The sequence below is a fragment of the Moschus berezovskii genome, chromosome 2 (assembly GCF_049115385.1).
Source record: "Moschus berezovskii isolate FMDL1 chromosome 2, NW_MosBer_1.0, whole genome shotgun sequence".
In the NCBI taxonomy this organism is placed as follows: domain Eukaryota; kingdom Metazoa; phylum Chordata; class Mammalia; order Artiodactyla; family Moschidae; genus Moschus; species Moschus berezovskii.
The window spans coordinates 51,428,233-51,448,450 of NC_142461.1; the positions used below are offsets into that span (position 1 = coordinate 51,428,233).

General features: G+C 38.0%; 1 protein-coding gene across 5 annotated transcripts in view; it reads right to left on the reverse strand.

The window, feature by feature from the left end:
• Window positions 1-20,218, reverse strand: part of CCDC150 (coiled-coil domain containing 150) — a 97,634-nt gene that overhangs the window by 27,192 nt on the left and 50,224 nt on the right. For all 5 annotated transcript variants that reach the window (XM_055398211.2, XM_088828669.1, XM_055398210.2 and 2 more), the window contains 2 exons: window positions 15,474-15,587; window positions 8,213-8,296 (listed from right to left, as the gene is read on the reverse strand). In XM_055398211.2, coding sequence (XP_055254186.1) covers window positions 8,213-8,296; window positions 15,474-15,587 — 198 coding nt within the window. The remainder of the gene's footprint in view (window positions 1-8,212; window positions 8,297-15,473; window positions 15,588-20,218) is intronic.

The window sequence follows — 20,218 nt, forward strand, 5'->3', positions numbered from 1 at the left end:
GAGAGTTCCAGAAAAACATCTACTTCTGTTTTATTGACTATGCCAAAACCTTTGACTGTGTGGATCACAACAAACTCTGGAAAATTCTTAAAGAGATGGGAATACCAGATCACCTGACCTGCCTCTAGAGAAACCTATATGCAGGTCAGGAAGCAACAGTTAGAACTGGACATGGAGCAACAGACTGGTTCCAAGTAAGAAATGGAGTACATCAAGGCTGTATATTGTCACCCTGCTTATTTAACTTCTATGCAGAGTACATCATGAGGAATGCTGGGCTGGAAGAAGCACAAGCTGGAATCAAGATTGCTGGGAGAAATATCAATAACCTCAGATATGCAGATGACACCACCCTTATGGCAGAAAGTGAAGAGGAACTCAAAGGCCTCTTGATGAAAGTGAAAGAGGAGAGTGAAAAAGCTGGCTTGAAGCTCAACATTCAGAAAACAAAGATCATGGCATCTGGTCCCATCACTTCATGGGAAATAGATGGGGAAACAGTGGAAACAGTGTCAGGCTTTATTTTTGGGGGCTCCAAAATCACTGCAGATGCTGATTGCAGCCATGAAATTAAAAGACGCTTACTCCTTGGAAGGAAAGTTATGACCAACCTAGATAGCATATTAAAAAGCAGAGACATTACTTTGCCAACAAAGGTCCATCTAGTCAAGGCTATGGTTTTTCCCGTGGTCATGTATGGATGTGAGAGTTGGACTGTGAAGAAAGCTGATCGCCGGAGAATTGATGCTTTTGAACTGTGGTGTTGGAGAAGACTCTTGAGAGTCCCTTGGACTGCAAGGAGATCCAACCAGTCCATTCTAAAGATCAATCCTGGGTGTTCATTGGAAGGACTGATGCTAGAGCTGAAACTCCAATACTTTGGCCACCTCATGCGAAGAGCTGACTCACTGGAAAAGACTCTGATGCTGGGAGGGATTGGGGGCAGGAGGAGAAGGGGACGACAGAGAATGAGATGGCTGGATGGCATCACCGACTCGATGGAGGTGGGTTTGAGTCAACTCCGGGAGTTGGTAATGGACAGGGAGGCCTGGCGTGCTGTGATTCATGGGGTCGCAAAGAGTCAGACACGACTGAGCGACTGAACTGAACTGACCACTTAATTCCTTACCCCACTATTGCCTGTTATATATTTTTTAATATATGAAACTATAAAAATATAACAGCAGTTAGGACTCCATGCTTCCAGTGCACGGGCTGCAGGTTTGATCCCTGGCTGGGGAAGTATACCTACATGCCGCACAGGACAGACCAAAATAAAAAAGACCCTATGAGACACCTAAGGTATTGATGAAAAGAAAAGCGTTTTTTTATGTGTTTTACAGTGCAAGCATTCTAAATGAACGCTATTGAGAAATTTCCTAGGGTTTTGTTTTCAGTACACATGACAAATCAGAAATTAAGTAAGACAAGCCTATACTGTTAGCTCCTTCATTGTTTAGATTTAGTTTCATAACTGAAATAACCTGAACTGCCAAAGTTGTGTATTTTGACTTGAAATACAATAATATAGTCATAAAACTGTGATAACTTCAGCACAGCACTCTTAATAATATTCATATAATTCCATGCAGCAATTCAAGCCAAAGAAGCATTAATATAACAAACAACATGGATGAATCTCTCAATTATAATGCTGGGTGAAAGCAACAAGACACAAAAAGTATATTCTGTTACAATTACATAAAGTTCAAAACAGGTAAAACTAGTCTGGCTATAGAAGCCAAGATAATGGACAGTAACATCATGGGAGACAGTGACTGAAAAAGGTTAAGAAATGAGTTCTGGGAGCATTCTGTTGCTTCTGAGTGCTGGTCACACGGATACTTTTACTTTGTGAAAATTCATTAGCTGTACCTTGTGTATGTTTCTGTATGTTATAGCTTAGTAAGATTTACTAAAAACTCTTAAATAATCTTTAAATTAAGATCATAAAAGCAGCTGCCTATAATAAGGGGCCAAGTAGCTAATATAATATTTGAATCCAGCTGGTATAAGAGTGATGGGACTGATGGTAGATTAGAGTAAGCATAAAGCACTAACTGACATACGTTTAAAGACATGGAAAAAAGTGAGAAATCTTTCAGACCTATATAGTAACAGCCCATCAATCCATCATTCAACTTAAAAAGAATAAAACATACAAATATACCTCTGTGTAGCCTAATTCAACAAATCTCTTCCTGCCATCCTAGAGTTTACTACTATCCTGAATTTGGTGTTTATCATTACTATTCCTTTTAAATAATTTTACTACAAATGTATCCCTAAACATCCATGGACAGAGGGGGTCACAAAGAGTCAGATACAACTGAGTGACTAATACTTTCACTTTTAAAACATCACGTAGTAGTATTTTATGTGGAGAAGGCAATGGCAAGCCACTCCAGTACTATTGCCTAGAAAATCCCATGGATGGAGGAGCCTGGTAGGCTGCAATCCATGGGGTCACTAAGGGTCGGACACGACTGAGCGACTTCACTTTCACTTCCACACATTGGAGAAGGAAATAGCAACCCACTCCAGTGTTCTTGCCTGGAGATCCCAGGGATGGGGGAGCCTGGTGGGCATCCGTCTATGGCGTCACACAGAGTCGGACACGACTGAAGTGACTTAGCAGCAGCAGCAGTAGTATTTTATGAGATTCATCTACTTTATAAGATTCATAACACTGTCATTCTACATTCTCTTATACAGACTGCTTTCTAAACTTTCAGGAGAAATCTGAGAGTCTAGTAAAATTCAATTTGTGTACACCCTGAATGCATGGTAAGTCACTTCAGTTGTGTCAGGCTCTTTGTGACCCTATGGATTGTAGCCCACCAGGCTCCTCTGTCCATCGGATTCTCCAGCCAAGAATACTGGAGTGGGTAGCCTTCCCCTTCTCCAGGGGATCTTCCCAACTCAGGGACTGAAACCAGGTATCCCACACTGCAGGCAGATTCTCTACCGTATGAGCCAAATATGATATAAATGACATTATTTACAAAACAGAAACAGACTCACAGGCATAAAAACATAAAAAAAAACAAACTTATGGTTACAAAAAGGGAAAGTGAAAGATGGGACTAAATTAGGAGTTTGGGATTGGAGGATGCAAGCTATTGTGTATAAAATAGATAAACGACAAGGTCCCACTGTACAGAAAAGGGAACTATATTCAGTATCTTATAATTAAGTATAATGGAAAATAATATGAAAAAGAATCACTTTGCTGCACACCAGAAACTAACACAAGATTGTAAATTAACTATATTTCAATTAAAAAGAGTAATGTGGTATATGGGCTTCCCTGGTGGCTCAGGGGTAATGACTTAGCAACACCACCACCACCACCAATATGCTATATAAGAACACTTTCCCTTGGGCTGATGAGATCAGTATCTTTGCAGTGTTTCAACACAAAGCTTGACATAAAAACACCAGTGAATCAATAGTTTCAAAAGTGTTTCAGCTTTCAAAGACTATCAAAACACTTTGGCCCTTATTGTAGGAATATAGGCAGAAAAAAGGCACGTATTTTCCTTAAGATTATAAGGATAATCTCAAATCTGTAACTGAGGTTTAAAGTGTTAGATAAGTAACATCAGATACACTAACAAACCTTAAAATGTATTCCATGCCCAGAAAAAATTTGGCTTCAACTTGCCTATGAGTGTTTGTGATTTTTGTCACACACATAAAAATATACTTCATTTCTCCTGGGAAAGCTAAAAAGAAGGTCAATATTATGGGCCATAGCTTCTATGAGACCATTAGTTTCACAAAGGAGAAAGTTCTTTTGTGCCTGTAATAATCTATATATCCAGCCTGTTACACAGTCTTTTCTAGTGAGAAAGTAATTAAGAGAGGTGTACTTCCGCAGCTCACTTCATAGGTAAGATGAAACTCAAGAAAATTAAGACTTGTGCAAGATTATACAAGTATAGATTATACTTAAATGTATCATCGCCTCCAGAAAATATTAATTAAAAGTATGCAAATAGTGGTCAAACAGCTCTCCTGCTGTTTCTGCGCTGGATCATGTCTGCTAACCCAATGGCTAAGTCCCTTGAATAGATAAGATTAATGCTGAGGTACATGACAAGCCTCTAGTGAGATTACTTATTCTATCAGCTCTATAGCTGCCAAGCCTAACCAGACATTGCTTCATAGGATTCAGTCCAGTGGTGCTCAACTATGGCTGCACACTGGAATCACTGGGGAGTTTTAAAAAGTATTGAAGCCTATATAACATACTCTTTGAGATTCTGATTTAATTACTCTGGGGTGCAAGCCTTTTCATGGGGATTTTTCCCCTTTTGTTTTGAAAATGTTTAAACATACAGACACCTGCCATCCAAATTTAACCATTTACATTCCTATACTTGCTTATCATATATCCATCTATCACTTCTTCTATGTATGTAAAAAACTAATTTTTTTTAATGATTCCTTTGAAACTAAATGGCAGACATCATACACTCCCCAGCATGAGGTGTTTTTAAAATTCCCCAGAGGAATCTACTGTGTAGCTGAAGCTAAGAACCATTAATTCAGACTTCAGTGTTTCTACCAAAGTTGGTTTAAGGCAGACTTAGTCATATTAGTGGCAAGTTTCCTGCTCTGTGGATACTACAGAGGCAAAACCCACATTAAATTAAAGAACAGTGGAATTAAAGAACATGGAATTAAAGAATCATCTTATGCATGCAAGTCAGTTCCATTGCCTTGAGACCTAATTTCCAGGATTATTTCTTTTTAGGAATGTTAGAAAAATTCAGCAAAAAAGAAAACATATGTGATAAAAACCAAGATGGTGGAGTAGCACAGCACTGAGCTTATCTACCCTTACAAATAAATCATAAATACATCTATATGTGGAGCAGCTCTCATTAAAAACAAATGAACCTGGAGAAAGATGTCTACAACCAAGGCTGTAAAGAAAGACAAACACAGCTTGGTAGGAAGGGAGACGTGATCAGGTCAGGATTTGTGACCCTAGTAAAGACACAGAAAAAAAAGCAATATCATAGGTTCAGAGATCCTTCCTGGGGATTTTGGGGATCATAACACATATTCCCTGGTGGCTCAGAGGTTAAAGTGTCTGCCTCCAATGTGGGAGACCAGGATTCGATCCCTGGGTCAGGAAGATCCTCTGGAGAAGGAAATGGTAACCCACTCCAGTATTCTTGCCTGGACAATCCCATGGACGGAGAAGCCTGGTAGGCTACAGTCCACGGGGTCGGGGTCGCAAAGAGTCAGACATGACTCAGCGACTTCACTTCACCACATATTAGGAATCCCAGTTCTGGGGACCAGAACTGGAAAGATGAGTCCCATTAGCTTGTCTGAAAACCAGTGGGACATACCAGAGAGTTGTAAGGAACAGATCCCACTCCTAAAGAGCACACACAGGCTTGCTTACTCCCAGGAACAAGACAGAGGAAACCAAGGGAAATTAGCCTGGGGCCCCAACAGGTGACTGAGCCCATACCAAATATCAGCTCCAGATCCTCTTGCTCTGGAGCAGCTCCCCACTATGGCAAAGGCTGGCACTGTCAAGGAGAGTGAGCAAGTGGCAGAGATGGAGCTGGATCAAACCCAGCCTTGTGCCTGAACAGGGTGAGGGTAACCATAGCCAGTGTGTGTAAAAGTGGTGGGGCAGGAGCTAAAACTGCAACTCTGACTGACATGTGGGGACCATCCCAGCCCACAGGCTCCTGCTCTTCCCTCTTGTCCCAAAGCAGCTCCACACTAGGGTGAAGGCTGGTGTTGTGGAGGGTGGGGAGGAGTGTAACACTTAATGCATCATTGACCAGAGATGTACTGATACGTCTTTTGTTACCTGAACGTTATTGATCAGAGGCATTGTAACAAAACGCAATAAGTACACACTTATCAATAATCACCTTACAATTCAATGGATTAAATGCTCCAATCAAAAGATATAGGGTTAGTTCAGTTCAATTGCTCAGTCATGTCCGACTCTTTGCGACCCCATGAATCACAGCACGCCAGGCCTCCCTGTCCATCATCAACTCCCAGAGTTTACCCAAACTCATGTCCATCGAGTCAGTGATGCCATCAAGCCATCTCATTCTCTGTCGTCCCCTTCTCCTCCTGCCCCCAGTCCCTCCCAGCATCAGGGTCTTTTCCAATGAGTCAACTCGTCGCATGAGGTGGCCAAAGTATTGGAGTTTCAGCTTCAGCAAGATATAGGGTAGTTGACTGCATAAAAATCAAGACCCATTTATATGCTGTCTGCAAGAGACTCACCTCAGAGACACATACACACACAAAGTGAGAGGATGGAAAAAGACAGTTCATGTAAATGGAAGAGGAAAAAAAGGTGAAGTAGCAGTATGCATATCAGATAAAGTAGACTTTAAAACAAAGTCTGTAACAAAAGACAAACAGCACTATATAATGACAAAGGGATCCATAGAAGAATTGGATTTATGTTCACCAACATATACATACCTAAGTAGGTACATCTAAATATTTAAAGCAAATATTAACAGCCATAAAGGGAGAAAATGACAACAATAGAATCATAGTATGGGACTTTTAACATCCCTCTTGCATCAACGGACAGATTTATCCGGAGAGTCCATGGGGTTGCAAAGAGTTGGACACAACTGAGTGAACTGAACTGTGCTTGGAAAACTGGACCACTAACTTATATGGATTAGACTTGAATGTAACACTTGAAACCATAAAACTCCTAGAAGAAAGTACAGAACACACTTGGACATATATTATAGCAATCTTTCTTGGGATCTGTCTCTTAAGGAAAAGGAAACAAAAACAAAAATAAACAAATGACACATAATTGAGCTTAAAAGCCTTAGCACAGCAAAGAAAACCACTGACAAAATGAAAAGACAACCTACTAGATAGGAGAAAATGTTTTCAAATGTTATGAGTGATATGTGGTTAATATCCAAACTATATAAACAGTTCATACAATTCAATATAAAAAATCCGAAACAACCAAATTTTTTAAATGATCAGAAAACCTGAACAGACATTTTGCCAGTGAAGACACACTGAGGGCCAACAGGCACATGAAAAGGTGCTCAACACTGCTTATCATCAGAGAAATGCAAATCGAAACCACAATGAGATATCACCTCACGCCTGTCAGAATGTGACATCAAAAGACCACAAATAACAAATGTTGACAAGGATATGGAGAAAAGATAACCCAAGTGCAACGTTGGTGGGAATGTAAATTGTTGTAGCTGCTACGGAAAACAGTATAGTGGTGCCTCAAAAAACTAAAAGTAGAACTAATATATGATCTAGAAATTCCACCAGAGTATGTATGTTAAGAAAATGAAAATACTAATTCAAAAAGACATGGGCAGTGTTCATAGCAGCACTATTTACAATAGCCAAGATATGGAAGCAACCTAAAGGCCTATCAACAGACAACTGCATCAAGATATGGCATACACACAGACACACACACACACACAGCAGGATATTACTCAGTCATAAAAAAGAATGAGATCTTGCCATTGTAATAATATGGATGACCTGAAAGATACTGTACTTAGTGAAATAAGTTAGACAAAGAACTGTATGTTAGCACTTATATCTAAACCTAAAGAATCTGAAAAATCAAACGAATGAAAATAACAAAACAGAGACAGACCAATAAATACAGAGAATAAACGAGTGGTTTTCAGTGGGGAGAGGGATAGTAGGAAGGGCAAGACAGGGGTGAGAGATTAAGAGGTACAAACTCTCATGGATAAAATAAGCTATAAGAATCTGTTGTTCAAGCACAGGATATAGTCAATATTTTATAATAACTTTAGAGTATGATCTATAAAAATACTGAATCACTGCTGTATACTCAAAGCTAACATAATATTAGAAATCAAAACTTCAATAAAAAGAGACAGAACATAGGCTTTCTACATTGGCAGCAAATGACTATGCATTAAATAATTATAATAAAGTTTCATATTGTCACAGAATGAACCTTGGGATCACACTTTTAGGTTTCAGCATTATAAGTGTGTAAATAGAGGTCAGCTGGATTTGAATAAGGGACCAAGCTTACAGAGGTTTAAAAACTTGTCCAAAGTTACAGAATTGGAAAATGACCGAGCTAGGTCCTCTTCAAAGTCCAGCAATATTGAGCTTCACAATTGGCATTAGAAAATTAGGAAAAAAAAAATCAGAAAATGAAATCTCATACCTGAAGTTTTCCTTTTTCATAGGCCAGTTTATTTTTACTGTCAGTAATTTTTCCCAAGACGTTTTCCACTTGTTGTTGGGCAAGCTAATAAAACAAACATAGGTATCAGTACCTCTAGACATAGAATGAATAATCTTTTTTCTTCTTAAACAAGCATTTATACCCTTCCTCTTTCTATAGTAATGAATCCAGGATTCATATTTATTTGCTACTGCTACATCTTTGTCCTTCTTTAGACAGCTGATCATAGTGTAATATGCAACACATGTGTGTGTGTTAGTCGCTCGGTTGTGTTCAACTCTTTGCAGCCCCATGGACTGTAGTCCACCAGGTTCCTCTGTGGAATTCTCCAGACAACAATACTGGAGTGGGTTGCCATGTCCTTCTCCAGGGGATCTTCCTGACCCAGGGATCAAACCCAGGTCTCCCACATTGCAGGCAGATTCTTTACTATTTGAGCTACCCAGGAAGACCGGCAACACATAGGGAAACTTCTAATGGAAGCATGAGTGCCTGAAGAGTCACAGAGTTTGTTTTTGTTTCCTAACTCTATTTTTGTTACATAAACTATCCCTTTGTAGTTGCAATCTAAGCCAGATGTGGATGGCTTTATTAGTGGTTACAGATATGCAGTTTGAGGATTACATGCAGTCAACCCTCAGTATCCACAGGGTTCCATATCCACTAGTTCAACCAACTGTGGACGGAAAATATTAAGGAAAAAAATAATTTCCAGTTAGTTCCAAAAAGCAAAACTTGAATTTGCCACATATGGGCAACTGACAACTCCTTACAATAGCATTACATTGTGCTAAGTATTATATGCAATCTAAAGATGATTTAAAGGATATGGAAGGATGTGCCTAGAATATATGCAAATATACCATTTTATATACGAGACTCCAGTATCCACAGATTTTGGTATCTGTGGGGGTCCTGGAACTAATCCTCCATGGATACTGAGGGATAACTGTAGCTCCTTAAGAAAATGGTCACAACCACTTGGACAACCGGAGACACTTCAGTTACCATAGTTAAAAGGCAGTTAGGAAAAAAAAAAAACTGAAAAAGCAAAGAAATGCTTGTTGGAACCATTGTTTGACAAAGAAGTCAACACAATGTTACCTAGGACAAACATTACTAAAGCCTCTGTATTTCACAAAATTACATATTTAATCATTAAAACAACCTTTAATAATGACAGTTATTTTTTTCATATGCCTTTTTCCTCACCTTATCAGAAGAAATAAGTATACAATAGATTCTCTTGATTAAATTTTGGACCTTACTGGTATACTTGAGGAACATCACTAGTGATTGAAGATGGAAATTTTCACCTTCCACAATCAGTTTCACTGTTGTATCTTAATAACAGAAAATACTGATATTTGCCATTAAGTCAAAATCATCTTTTTAAGTTCATGGTAGGGATAATACACACAAAAGCAAGTGACTAAGAACACAAATTCTTAATCACATAGGCCAACTAGCTGCACTATGGATCATTTGCAGTTAATTTTGAGTTCAAAGTCTTGTTAATGTTGGTAAATATCCTATGCTGACAAAATCATTATTTCTGGCTTATATTTGCTTAATCTGTGAATAACAGAACAAGGCTCTTTTTTAGCATTTAAGTCAAAGAATTTACATTCAACTTTAGGCAAGTTTTAAAGATAAAAACATATATGTTGGGATATTAATTTATGCAAGAGACGTTCCTCACTGTCTTCAACATAGCCAATCTGTGGTGCACTTTATTTCATCTTAAATATTGTGAATATTTTCCAAATAAGAATAAAAACACATTCCAAACTAGATTACTATATAACATGTAACTCATTTTTTCCTCTGTTCAAGTATTTTCATGATAGCATATAAGAGATCACATTAGTCTGAAGCATTGTCGTCTTCTTGGTAGTTGCCTTGACTAGAAGAATTAAGCCATTTTAGACATTCTAGACTTAAAAAAAAAAAGATGGAAAAATTATAGTGACTAGTTCTATTATAAAATTATGTACATTCAATATAAAAATGTATACCCAATATTAGGGATCAGTGGATTACTAACTAGTATGGCCATCCAGGCATTTGTCACATCAGATCAATATTTATTTCATACTTATTTATACATATTCATACTTTCAGTTTTTTAAAGTTTCACTTTAAATCACTGTGTGTTGCTCCCACCAAGGCAATTTTTTTTAAAGCATTAAGACCAATTAAGTACCAGTTTCAAAGTAACCTAACAGAAATGTAGACTGCTAGCAAAAAACAGGAAGCTAGTAATGATATATTATCATAACATTAAATTTTGTCTATGGAAGACATACAGTCCTCCTTTAACACAACATTTTAGAAACTATGATGTAAAAAATGTAAAATCGTCCCAAAAATGAACATTTGGGGCTATGTTTTGATCAAGTCTTCAGCAGAAAATACATCACAAGGATGGCCGATAACACTACAAAAACAAAGCTACACCATATAACTATTGAAATAAAAGCTTAACTATTTAAAATTTAAAATTCAGTTCCAAGCCCTATAAATCAAGGTGCCCAAAGTATTGCAAAGTGCACATAAAGCTTATAAAAAATCAAGAGCTAGATTTAACCAAAAATGTGCTATTACACCTAAGAACACTCAAAAACACTCTGTGTTCTTGGAATGTTGAAGACTTTTATTTTTTTAAAAGAACTTGGACAGTCTGGGTCTCATACAAATTTTTAAAATAATGGCAACATTTTCCTCAATAAAATTTCCTTTTTTAGGCAAAGGCATAAATAATTCTATTAATCTTTTAAATAAACTTTGGAAATAATGTACTCCATTTTTGCTAACATAAGGTAGATGTTAAGGCAGTAATTTAAATTATCATTTAAACAGGCCCTATACTTAAGAAAATTGATGGGACATCAGAAATTAGAAACAGACCATTTAAATGAGTGAATATCTTAGATTCTGAGTTGTGGAATGCTGAACTCAAACTATCCTCTGTTTAAATAATCTTAGCAATAGGCAATGGCAAGCCACTCCAGTACTCTTGCCTAGGAAATCCCACGGATGGAGGAGCCTGGTAGGCTGCAGTCCGTGGGGTTGCTATGGGTCGGACACGACTGAGCGACTTCACTTTCACACATTGGAGAAGGAAATGGCAACCCACTCCAGTGTTCTTGCCTGGAGAATCCCAGGGACGGGGGAGCCTGGTGGGCTTCTGTCTACGGGGTCACACAGAGTTGGACATGACTGAAGTGACTTAGCAGCAGCAGCAATATACAAGGAACCAGAATGAATTGCTAACATTCATTAGATCACAGAAAAAGCAAGAGAATTCCAGAAAAACATCTACTTCATCGACTATGCTAAAGCCTTTAATTGTGTGGATCACAAAAAACTGTGGAAAATTCTTAAAGAGATGAGAATAGCAGACCACCTCACCTGCCTCCTAAGCAAAAGGAACAGTTAGAACTGGACATTAACAACAGACTGGTTCAAAATTGGGAAAGCAGTATGTCAAGGCTGCATATTGTCACCCTGCTTATTTAACTTATATGCAGAGTACATCATGCTAAATGCCAGGCTGGATGAAGCACAAGCTGGAATCAAGACTGCCAGGAGAAATATCAATAACCTCATATATGTAGATAACACCACCCTTACGGCAGAAAGCAAAGAGGAACCAAAGAGCCGCTTGATGAAAGTGAAAGAGGAGAGTGAACACGTTGGCTTAAAACTCAACATTCAGAAAACTAAGATCATGGCATCTGGTCCCCTCACTTCATGGCAAATAGATGGGGAAACAATGGAGACAGTGACAGACCTTATTTTCTTGAGCTCTAAAATCACTGCAGATGGTGACTGCAGCCATGAAATTAAAAGACACTTGCTTCTTGGAAGAAAAGCTATGACCAACCAAGATGGCACATTAAAAAGAAGAGAAATCACTTGGCTGACAAAGGTCTGTATAGTTAAAGCTATGGTTTTTCCAATAGTCATGTATGGATGTGAGAGGTGGACAATAAAAAAAGGCTGAATGCCAAAGAAGCAATGCTTTTGAACTGTGGTGTTGGAGAAGACTCTTGAGAGTCCCTCAGACAGCAAGGAGATCAAACCAGTCAATTCTAAAGGAAGTCAACCCTGAATATTCATATTCATTGGAAGGGCTGATCCTGAAGCCAAAGCTCCAATACTCTGGCCACCTGATGTGAAGAGCCGACTCATTGGAAAAGACCCTGATACTGGGAAAGACTGAGGGCAGGAGGAGAAGGCGGTGACAGAGGATGGGATATGTGGATGGCATCAACAACTCAGTGGGTAAGAGGTTGAGCAAACTTGCGAGACAGTGAAGGACAGGGAAGCCTGGTGTGCTGCAGTTCATGGGGTCACAGACAGACATCACTTAGTGACTGAACAACAACAACAAAGCTATTTTATAAGCAGACGGGTAAGTAAGAATTTTATTCTATTAACAACCAGTATGACATGGGCCCATGCAGATGGAACTGATTCTGTCACCCTCACAAGTGTACACTGACTAAATGTCATCCGAGTTTTAAGAACTAATTAGTTTTAAGAACTAATATATTTAATACATTATTTAATTTCAAGTCATTAAAATCCTAGTTGTATATGGAAATAATTCTATTTCTTTCTGGTGCTACCATTTGAAAATGTATGTTTAAAATACCAACAAAAAGTGGGGAGACTAGTCATTTAATCTGAACCCAGAAACAATAAGCTTCCCACATTTGGATCTTTTCTCACTGTGGTTCCCTTCATGATGGCCTGTAATAATGGACTTAAATTACACCATCATTCATAGGAACTGACTTGTGGTTGTCAAAGGGGAGTAGGGAGAGTGTGAGGGATGGAATGGGAGTTTGGGGTTAGCTGATGCACACTGTTATATATAGGATGGATAAACAACAAGCTCCTACTGTATAGCACAGGGAACTATATTCAATATTGTCATAAACCATAATTTGGAAAAGAATATTAAAAAGAGTACATATATGTAAAACTGTATGGCAGAAATGAACATTATAAATCAACTACACTTCAATAAAAATTTTTTAAATTACACTGTCATTAAAGGCTGAAATGGCAAAGCCCTGTGACTGGCACTTTACTAACAATATCACATTTGAGTCTCACAGCCAGGCAAGATACACATGACCCTCTTTGCGTTCTACCCAACCAAGGTTACTTAAACACCTATTATGTATGGGCACTATGACAGGCAAGGGAGTATAAAGTAACTATTCTTACATTATAAGAGCATAAAAGCAGAGGCATGAAACAGGTCAATTTCTAATTTACAAAGTAACAGTGACTGTTTTAATGAGTATGCACAATAGGCTGTGGGAACCCTCAGGGGAGTTCCATAGGGAAGATCCCCTTGGCACTGAGGGCCACAGAGGTTAAGAAACTTTGTGAACCAGGTCACACAGTAAATGAAGCCATGGGTTAAAACTGGGTCTGAATTTAAATCTATGGTGTGGCATATAAGATGCACACTCATATGCACATCTCTAAAAATAAGAGGTTATGCTAGAGGGTAGTTTTTATTGAGGATTAAGTGTGAATTAAATATACTGCCAGCAATGAATGGCAACGGGTTTAACGATAACACTCAGATTTAAAAAAAAAAAAAAGTCATAAAATCTCTACCTCTTTCCTCAGGACTCATTACAGCCAACTGCAACAAGGCCTGGTTAGAGAAGATTCTATGCAGAGACATGTAAGCTGGAATTGAGGTATGGGTAACTACTGCGAGACCTTAATCAAGAGGTGTGGTAGGCAGGCAAGAATCAACACTGACCAAGTTACCTGCAAGATCTGTCAAAGCCACTAAAAGGATAAGGCCCCAGGTCTGCTCACTGGCAGTACAGGCATGGAAGAACCATGCACACTGAGAGACACACACCTGGTGGGTAGAGAAGCCCAGCTGAGGTCTGGAAAACTAGCAAAGGACAAGGATGAATCTTTAATTCTGAGGAAGGGAGGGCTGGCCTGAGACAGTACCAGGATTTAGAGCTCATGCACCCTGTTGCTCCGAAAGGAACTTAACAGGCTTTTCCAGGGACAGTTGAGATACTACGAATTCAATAAATGTTAGCAATGTGCTACATGCTTTACATGTATTAACTTACTTAATCTCAACAACCTCCTAATAATCGTATTATCCCCATTTTGACAGATTAAGAAACTCAGGTTCAGAAAGGTTGAGGATCATACCCAAGGTCACAGCCAAAATTGAAACACAAATAGTCTAGCTCCAGGGGCATGAAAACTAACAGGATTTAGATTTAGTTTCAGTAATTTTTCAGTTGAAGTAATGAGCAGCTTATGACAGAGCTTGAAAGAATTTAGCTCAGATTAAGACAGACTTCACACCTTCTTTGGAATTCTGAAAGCTGAATTGCATATTAGAAGAAATAGATAATTCTTAAGTATTCTTGCCTGGAGAATCCCAGGGACAGAGGAGCCTAGTGGTCTGCCATCTATGGGGTCGCACAGAGTTGGACACAACTGAAGCGACTTAGCAGCAGGTATTCAAAAGGACACAGAAAACTTACTAGCTGCTTAACAGAACAATCTCCTTCACCTGGAGATGTTATAAGATTTATGTTCATTTGTAATGACTTCCCTGGTAGCTCAGATGGTAAAGGGTCTGCCTACGATGCGGTAGACCCAGGTTCAATCCCTGGGTGGGGAAGATCCCCTGGAGAAGGAAGTGGCAACCCATTCGAGTATTCTTGCCTGGAGAGTCCAAATGATGGAGGAACCTGACGGGCTACAGTCCATGGCGTCAAAAAGAGTCAAACACAACTGAGCGACTTCACTTTCACTTTCTTTTTCATTTATTTGTAATGCAATGACCTTGTCAAACAGCTTTAAGAAATCTAACTTACTACTGATTTCCCAACAGATAGAACTGTCAAGGGGAAAAAACTACAAGTTTATTTCTCACAATTTATGGAAAAGAAAGTATTTTAAAATGTTAGAAATACTGGTACTTTTTGTCATTACAGATCATCTGTGTAGGCAGAAGTTTAACAGCTACTTTCAATTCTTGTTCTCCTAAATCTTATATTGTCTGAATACTGTAGGGTTCTCTGACATACTTGGCCTGTTTAGTTATTCAGGACTTGTGATAATTATCAAAACACAAACAAATGAAGAAACTCATCTCCTAATTTCTGATTTGTCAAAAACTCTTTAGTAATTAATTCCTACTTTAGACTGACCTTTTTATACCCACCCAATGGTAATCAGAAGATGCTTGCTCAAGTTCTAGGGAAGCAATCTTATCTGTCAGTTGCTTATTCTTTTCCTCCAGAGTCTGCACGTTGCGGGTTAATGCATTTATGTCTACCTTTGAAAAACAAAGGGAGAAAAGAAATCTATGCAGATCCAAAAATACTATCTTGTTTTTAAAATGACATTTTTAACCATAAAATAAATGGTATCTTATGAACACGTTCCCCTGTTTTTCTAGTTGTCTTTAGCAGGTGGGTTATAACAAACTGCATAGCGTGCATTTACCAGAAGTCCTTCTGGTGCTTGGTACTTATTTAAATATTAACTCAAGCATATAAATACAGACGTAAAAATAAATCCTCCAAAAAATATTAGCAAAATGAACCAAGCAATACATAAAAGGATAACAAATCAGGACTAGCAATACATAAAAGGATAACAAATCAGGACTAAGTGACGTTTATCCTGGTAATACAAAGCATGTTCAACATTCAAAATTAATTAGTATAATTCACACCAATAGACTGTCAAAGAAAAATCATATAACCATCTTAACAGATAAAGGAAAAGCATTTCAGAAAATTTGTATTAATTTATGATAAAAACCTAGCAACCCAGAAACAAAAGGGAATCAACTCGACCTGATAAAGTATATCTATAAAAAACCTACAACTAATACCAATATTGGTGGAAGACTGAATGTTTTCCCCTAAGACTGGGAAAAAGTCTTGCTCTTGTCATTTCTATTCAACATCAAACAGGAGGGCTTAGTTGGTGCAATTAGGTAAGAAAAAGTAATAAAAGGCATAGAAACTGGGGAGAAATAAAACTGTCTCTACTTAGAATAGACATGATTTTCTATATTCCAAAAAAATCTACAAAAAAGGTACCTGAATAAGAGTTTTAGTAAGGTTGAAGGTCACAAGGTCAAATCAATTGCATTTCTATATATTAGAAAAGAAATTGGAAAATTTCTATTTCTTAAAAGTTCCATTTATAACATTATCAAAATCCATGAAATTTTTAGGTAAAAATCTAGAAAAAAAAAAGTCAATCCAATATTTGACATGCTGAAAATTACAGAATACTGACAAGATAAATCAAAAACCTAAATAAAATGGAGAGATATATCGTGTTCCTGTATGAGAAGATTCAATATTGCTAATATTTCAATTCTATCTCAATTTAAATTGTGTGGAGTAATTTACCAGTGTCCATTCTTTCATGGGGTCTGGACTGTGAGGCTATAAAAATTACCCTACAAGAAATATTAAGGGGCGCTCTTCAAGATGAAATAAAAGGGCATTAGATGATAACTGGAATCTACACAAAGAAATAAAGGGTACCAACAAATGTAGCAATATATAGGTACAACATACAGCTATTTTTGCTTGTAACTCCATTACCTATAAACCAAAAATACACAGTAAAAGAAAGATTAAGGGAATTAAAACAGTTCACAAAAAAATATCTATCTAATACAAAGGAAGGCAGTAATGGAGAAATAGGAACAATAAAGCATATAAAACATTAAAAAAATAGTAAAGTGGCAGATGCAGATCCTACCTTATGGGTAATTATGTTAAATATAAATGGATTAAACACTCCAACTACAAAACAGAGCTAGGAAGAATGAATTAAAAAAAAAAAACCCACAACTATGTGCTGTTCATAAGAGACACACTTTAGATCCAAAGACACAAATGGGTTGGAAATAAAAGGATGGAGAAAGATATACAGTGTAAATAGTAACCTGAAAAGAAATGGTGTGGCTACACCACCATTAGATAAAGTAGATGTTAAAACAAAAATCTGTGAGGTAAAGGACATTATACATTTAAAAAGGGACCAATCCATTAAAAAGATAACCTTTATAAATTAATACACATCTAACAGAGCCCCAATGAAGCAGAAACAATAAAGCAAACATTGACAGAACTGAAAGGAGAAATAACAATTCAATAGTAACAAAGACTTCAATAATAGAACAGTTAGAAGATCAATGAAAAAACAATTGATGACTTCAACACTATAAAGCAACTGGACCTAACACATCTTTAGAACTCCTCCGAACAACAGAATACACACTTTCCCCAAGTGTGTATGATGCATTCTCTACGATATGCCAACATGTTACAATTATAAAAAAGCCCAATATATTTGAAAGGACTGAAATTACACAAAGTATGTTTTTCAACCATAATGAAATAAAATTAAATCAATAAAAGAAGGAAATTTGGGAAATTCACACATATAGGAAATTCAACAACATATTTCTAAATAACCAACTGGTGAATAAGAAAATTACAAAGGAAATTAAAGAATATTTTGAGATAAATGAAAATGAAAACATGATAAACAAAATGTATGGTATGCAGTTAAAGTGGTGCTTACCAGGATAGCTTTAGCTGTATAAACATACTTAAAAAAGGAAAAATATCTCAAATCAATAACCTAACACCATATATAAAAATTAACTTGAAGTGAGTTAAAGACCTAAATATAAGATCAGGTACCGTAAAACTCTTAGAGAAAAACAAAGGCAGAATACTATTTGACATAAATAGCACCAATATCTTTTTCAATCCATCTTCTAGAATGAAAGTGAAAAGTGAAAGTCAATTTGCTCAGTCATGTCTGACTTTTTGCGACCCCATGGACTGTAGCCTACCAGGCTCCTCGGTCCATGGGATTTTCCAGGCAAGAAAACTGGAGTGGGTTGCCATTTCCTTCTCCAGGAGATCTTCCTGATCCAGGGTTTGAATCCGGGTCTCGCGCATTGTAGGCAGACGCTTTACTGTATGAGCCACCAGGGAAGTCTAGAGTAACTGAAGCTAAAGCAATTATCCTCCATAAAATAAATTAAAAAAACAAAACTAGACAAATGGAACCTAATTAAACTCAAAAACTTTTGCATAGCAAAGGAAACCATAAACAGAAAGAAAAGAACTCAGAGAATGGGAGAAAATATCAAGGGATTAGTCCTCAAATTTACAAACAGCTCATGTGGCTCAATATCAAAAGAACAATCTAATCAAAAAATGGGCAGAAAACCTAAACAGAACATTTCTTCAAAGAACACATTCAGATGGCTAAAAAGCACATGAAAAAATGCTCAACATGGCTAATTATTAGAGAAATGCAAATCAAAATATGAGATATCATCTCATACCAGTCAGAATGACCATCATTTAAGTCTACAAACAATAAATGCTAGAGAGAGTGTGGAGGAAAGGGGACCTTCATACACTACTGGTAGGAATGTAAATTGGTATAGCCACTGTGAAGAATATCAGTTCAGTTCAATTGCTCAGTCGTGTCTGACTCTTTGTGACGCCATGGACTGCAGCACGCCAGGCCTCCACGCCCACCACCAACTCCTGGAGTTTACTCAAACTCATGTCCATTCAGTCAGTGATGCCATCCAACCATCTCATCCTCTGTTTTCCCCTTCTCCTCCCACCTTCAACCTTTCCCAACATCAGGGTCTTTTCAAATGAGTCAGCTCTTTGCATCATGTGGCCAAAGTATTGGAGTTTCAGCTGCAGCATCAGTCCTTCAAATGAATATTCAGGACTGATTTCCTCCAGGATGGACTGGTTGGATCTCCGTGCAGTTCAAGGGACTCTTGAGAGTCTTTTCCAACACCACGGTTCAAAAGCATCAATAATTCAGCGCTCAGCTTTCTTTACAGTCCATCTCTCACATCCACACACGACTACTGGAAAAATCACAGCCTTGACTATATGGACCTTTGATGGCAAAGTAATGTCTCTGCTTTTTAATATGCTGTCTAGGTTGGTCACAGCTTTTCTTCCGAGGAGCAAGCATCTTTTAATTTCATGGCTGCAGTCACCATCTGCAGTGATTATGGAGCCCCCCAAAATAAAGTCTCTCACTGTTTTCATTGTTTCCCCATCTATTTGCAACGAAGCGATGGAACCAGATACCATGCTCTTAGCTTTCTGATTGTTGAATTTTAAGCCCACTTTTTTACTCTCCTCTTTCAGTTCAGTTCAGTTCAGTTCAGTCACTCAGTCATGTCCGACTCTTTGCAACCCCATGAATCACAGCACGCCAGGCCTCCCTGTCCATTACCAACTCCCGGAGTTCACTCAAACTCATGTCCATTGAGTCGGTGATGCCATCCAGCCATCTCATTCTCTGTCGTTCCCATCTCCTCCCACCTCCAATCCCTCCCAGAATCAGACTCTTTTCCAGTGAGTCAATTCATCGCATGAGGTGGCCAAAGTATTGGAGTTTCAGCTTTAGCATCAGTCCCTCCAATGAACACCCAGGATTGATCTCCTTTAGAATGGACTGGTTGGATCTCCTTGCAGTCCAAGGGACTCTCAAGAGTCTTCTCCAGCACCACAGTTCAAAAGCATCAATTCTTCGGCGATCAGCTTTCTTCACAGTCCAACTCTCACATCCATACATGACCATGGGAAAAACCATAGCCTTGACTACGGACCTTTTTTGGCAAAGTAATGTCTCTGCTTTTTAATATGCTATCTAGATTGGTCATAACTTTCCTTTCAAGGAGTAAGTGTCTTTTAATTTCATGGCTACAATCAGCATCTGCAGTGATTTTGGAGTCCAAAAAAATAAAGTCTGACACTGTTTCCACTGTTTCCCCATCTATTTCCCATGAAGTGATGGGACCAGATGCCATGATCTTCGTTTTCTGAATGTTGAGCTTCAAGCCAACCTTTTCACTCTCCTCTTTCACTTTCATCAAGAGGC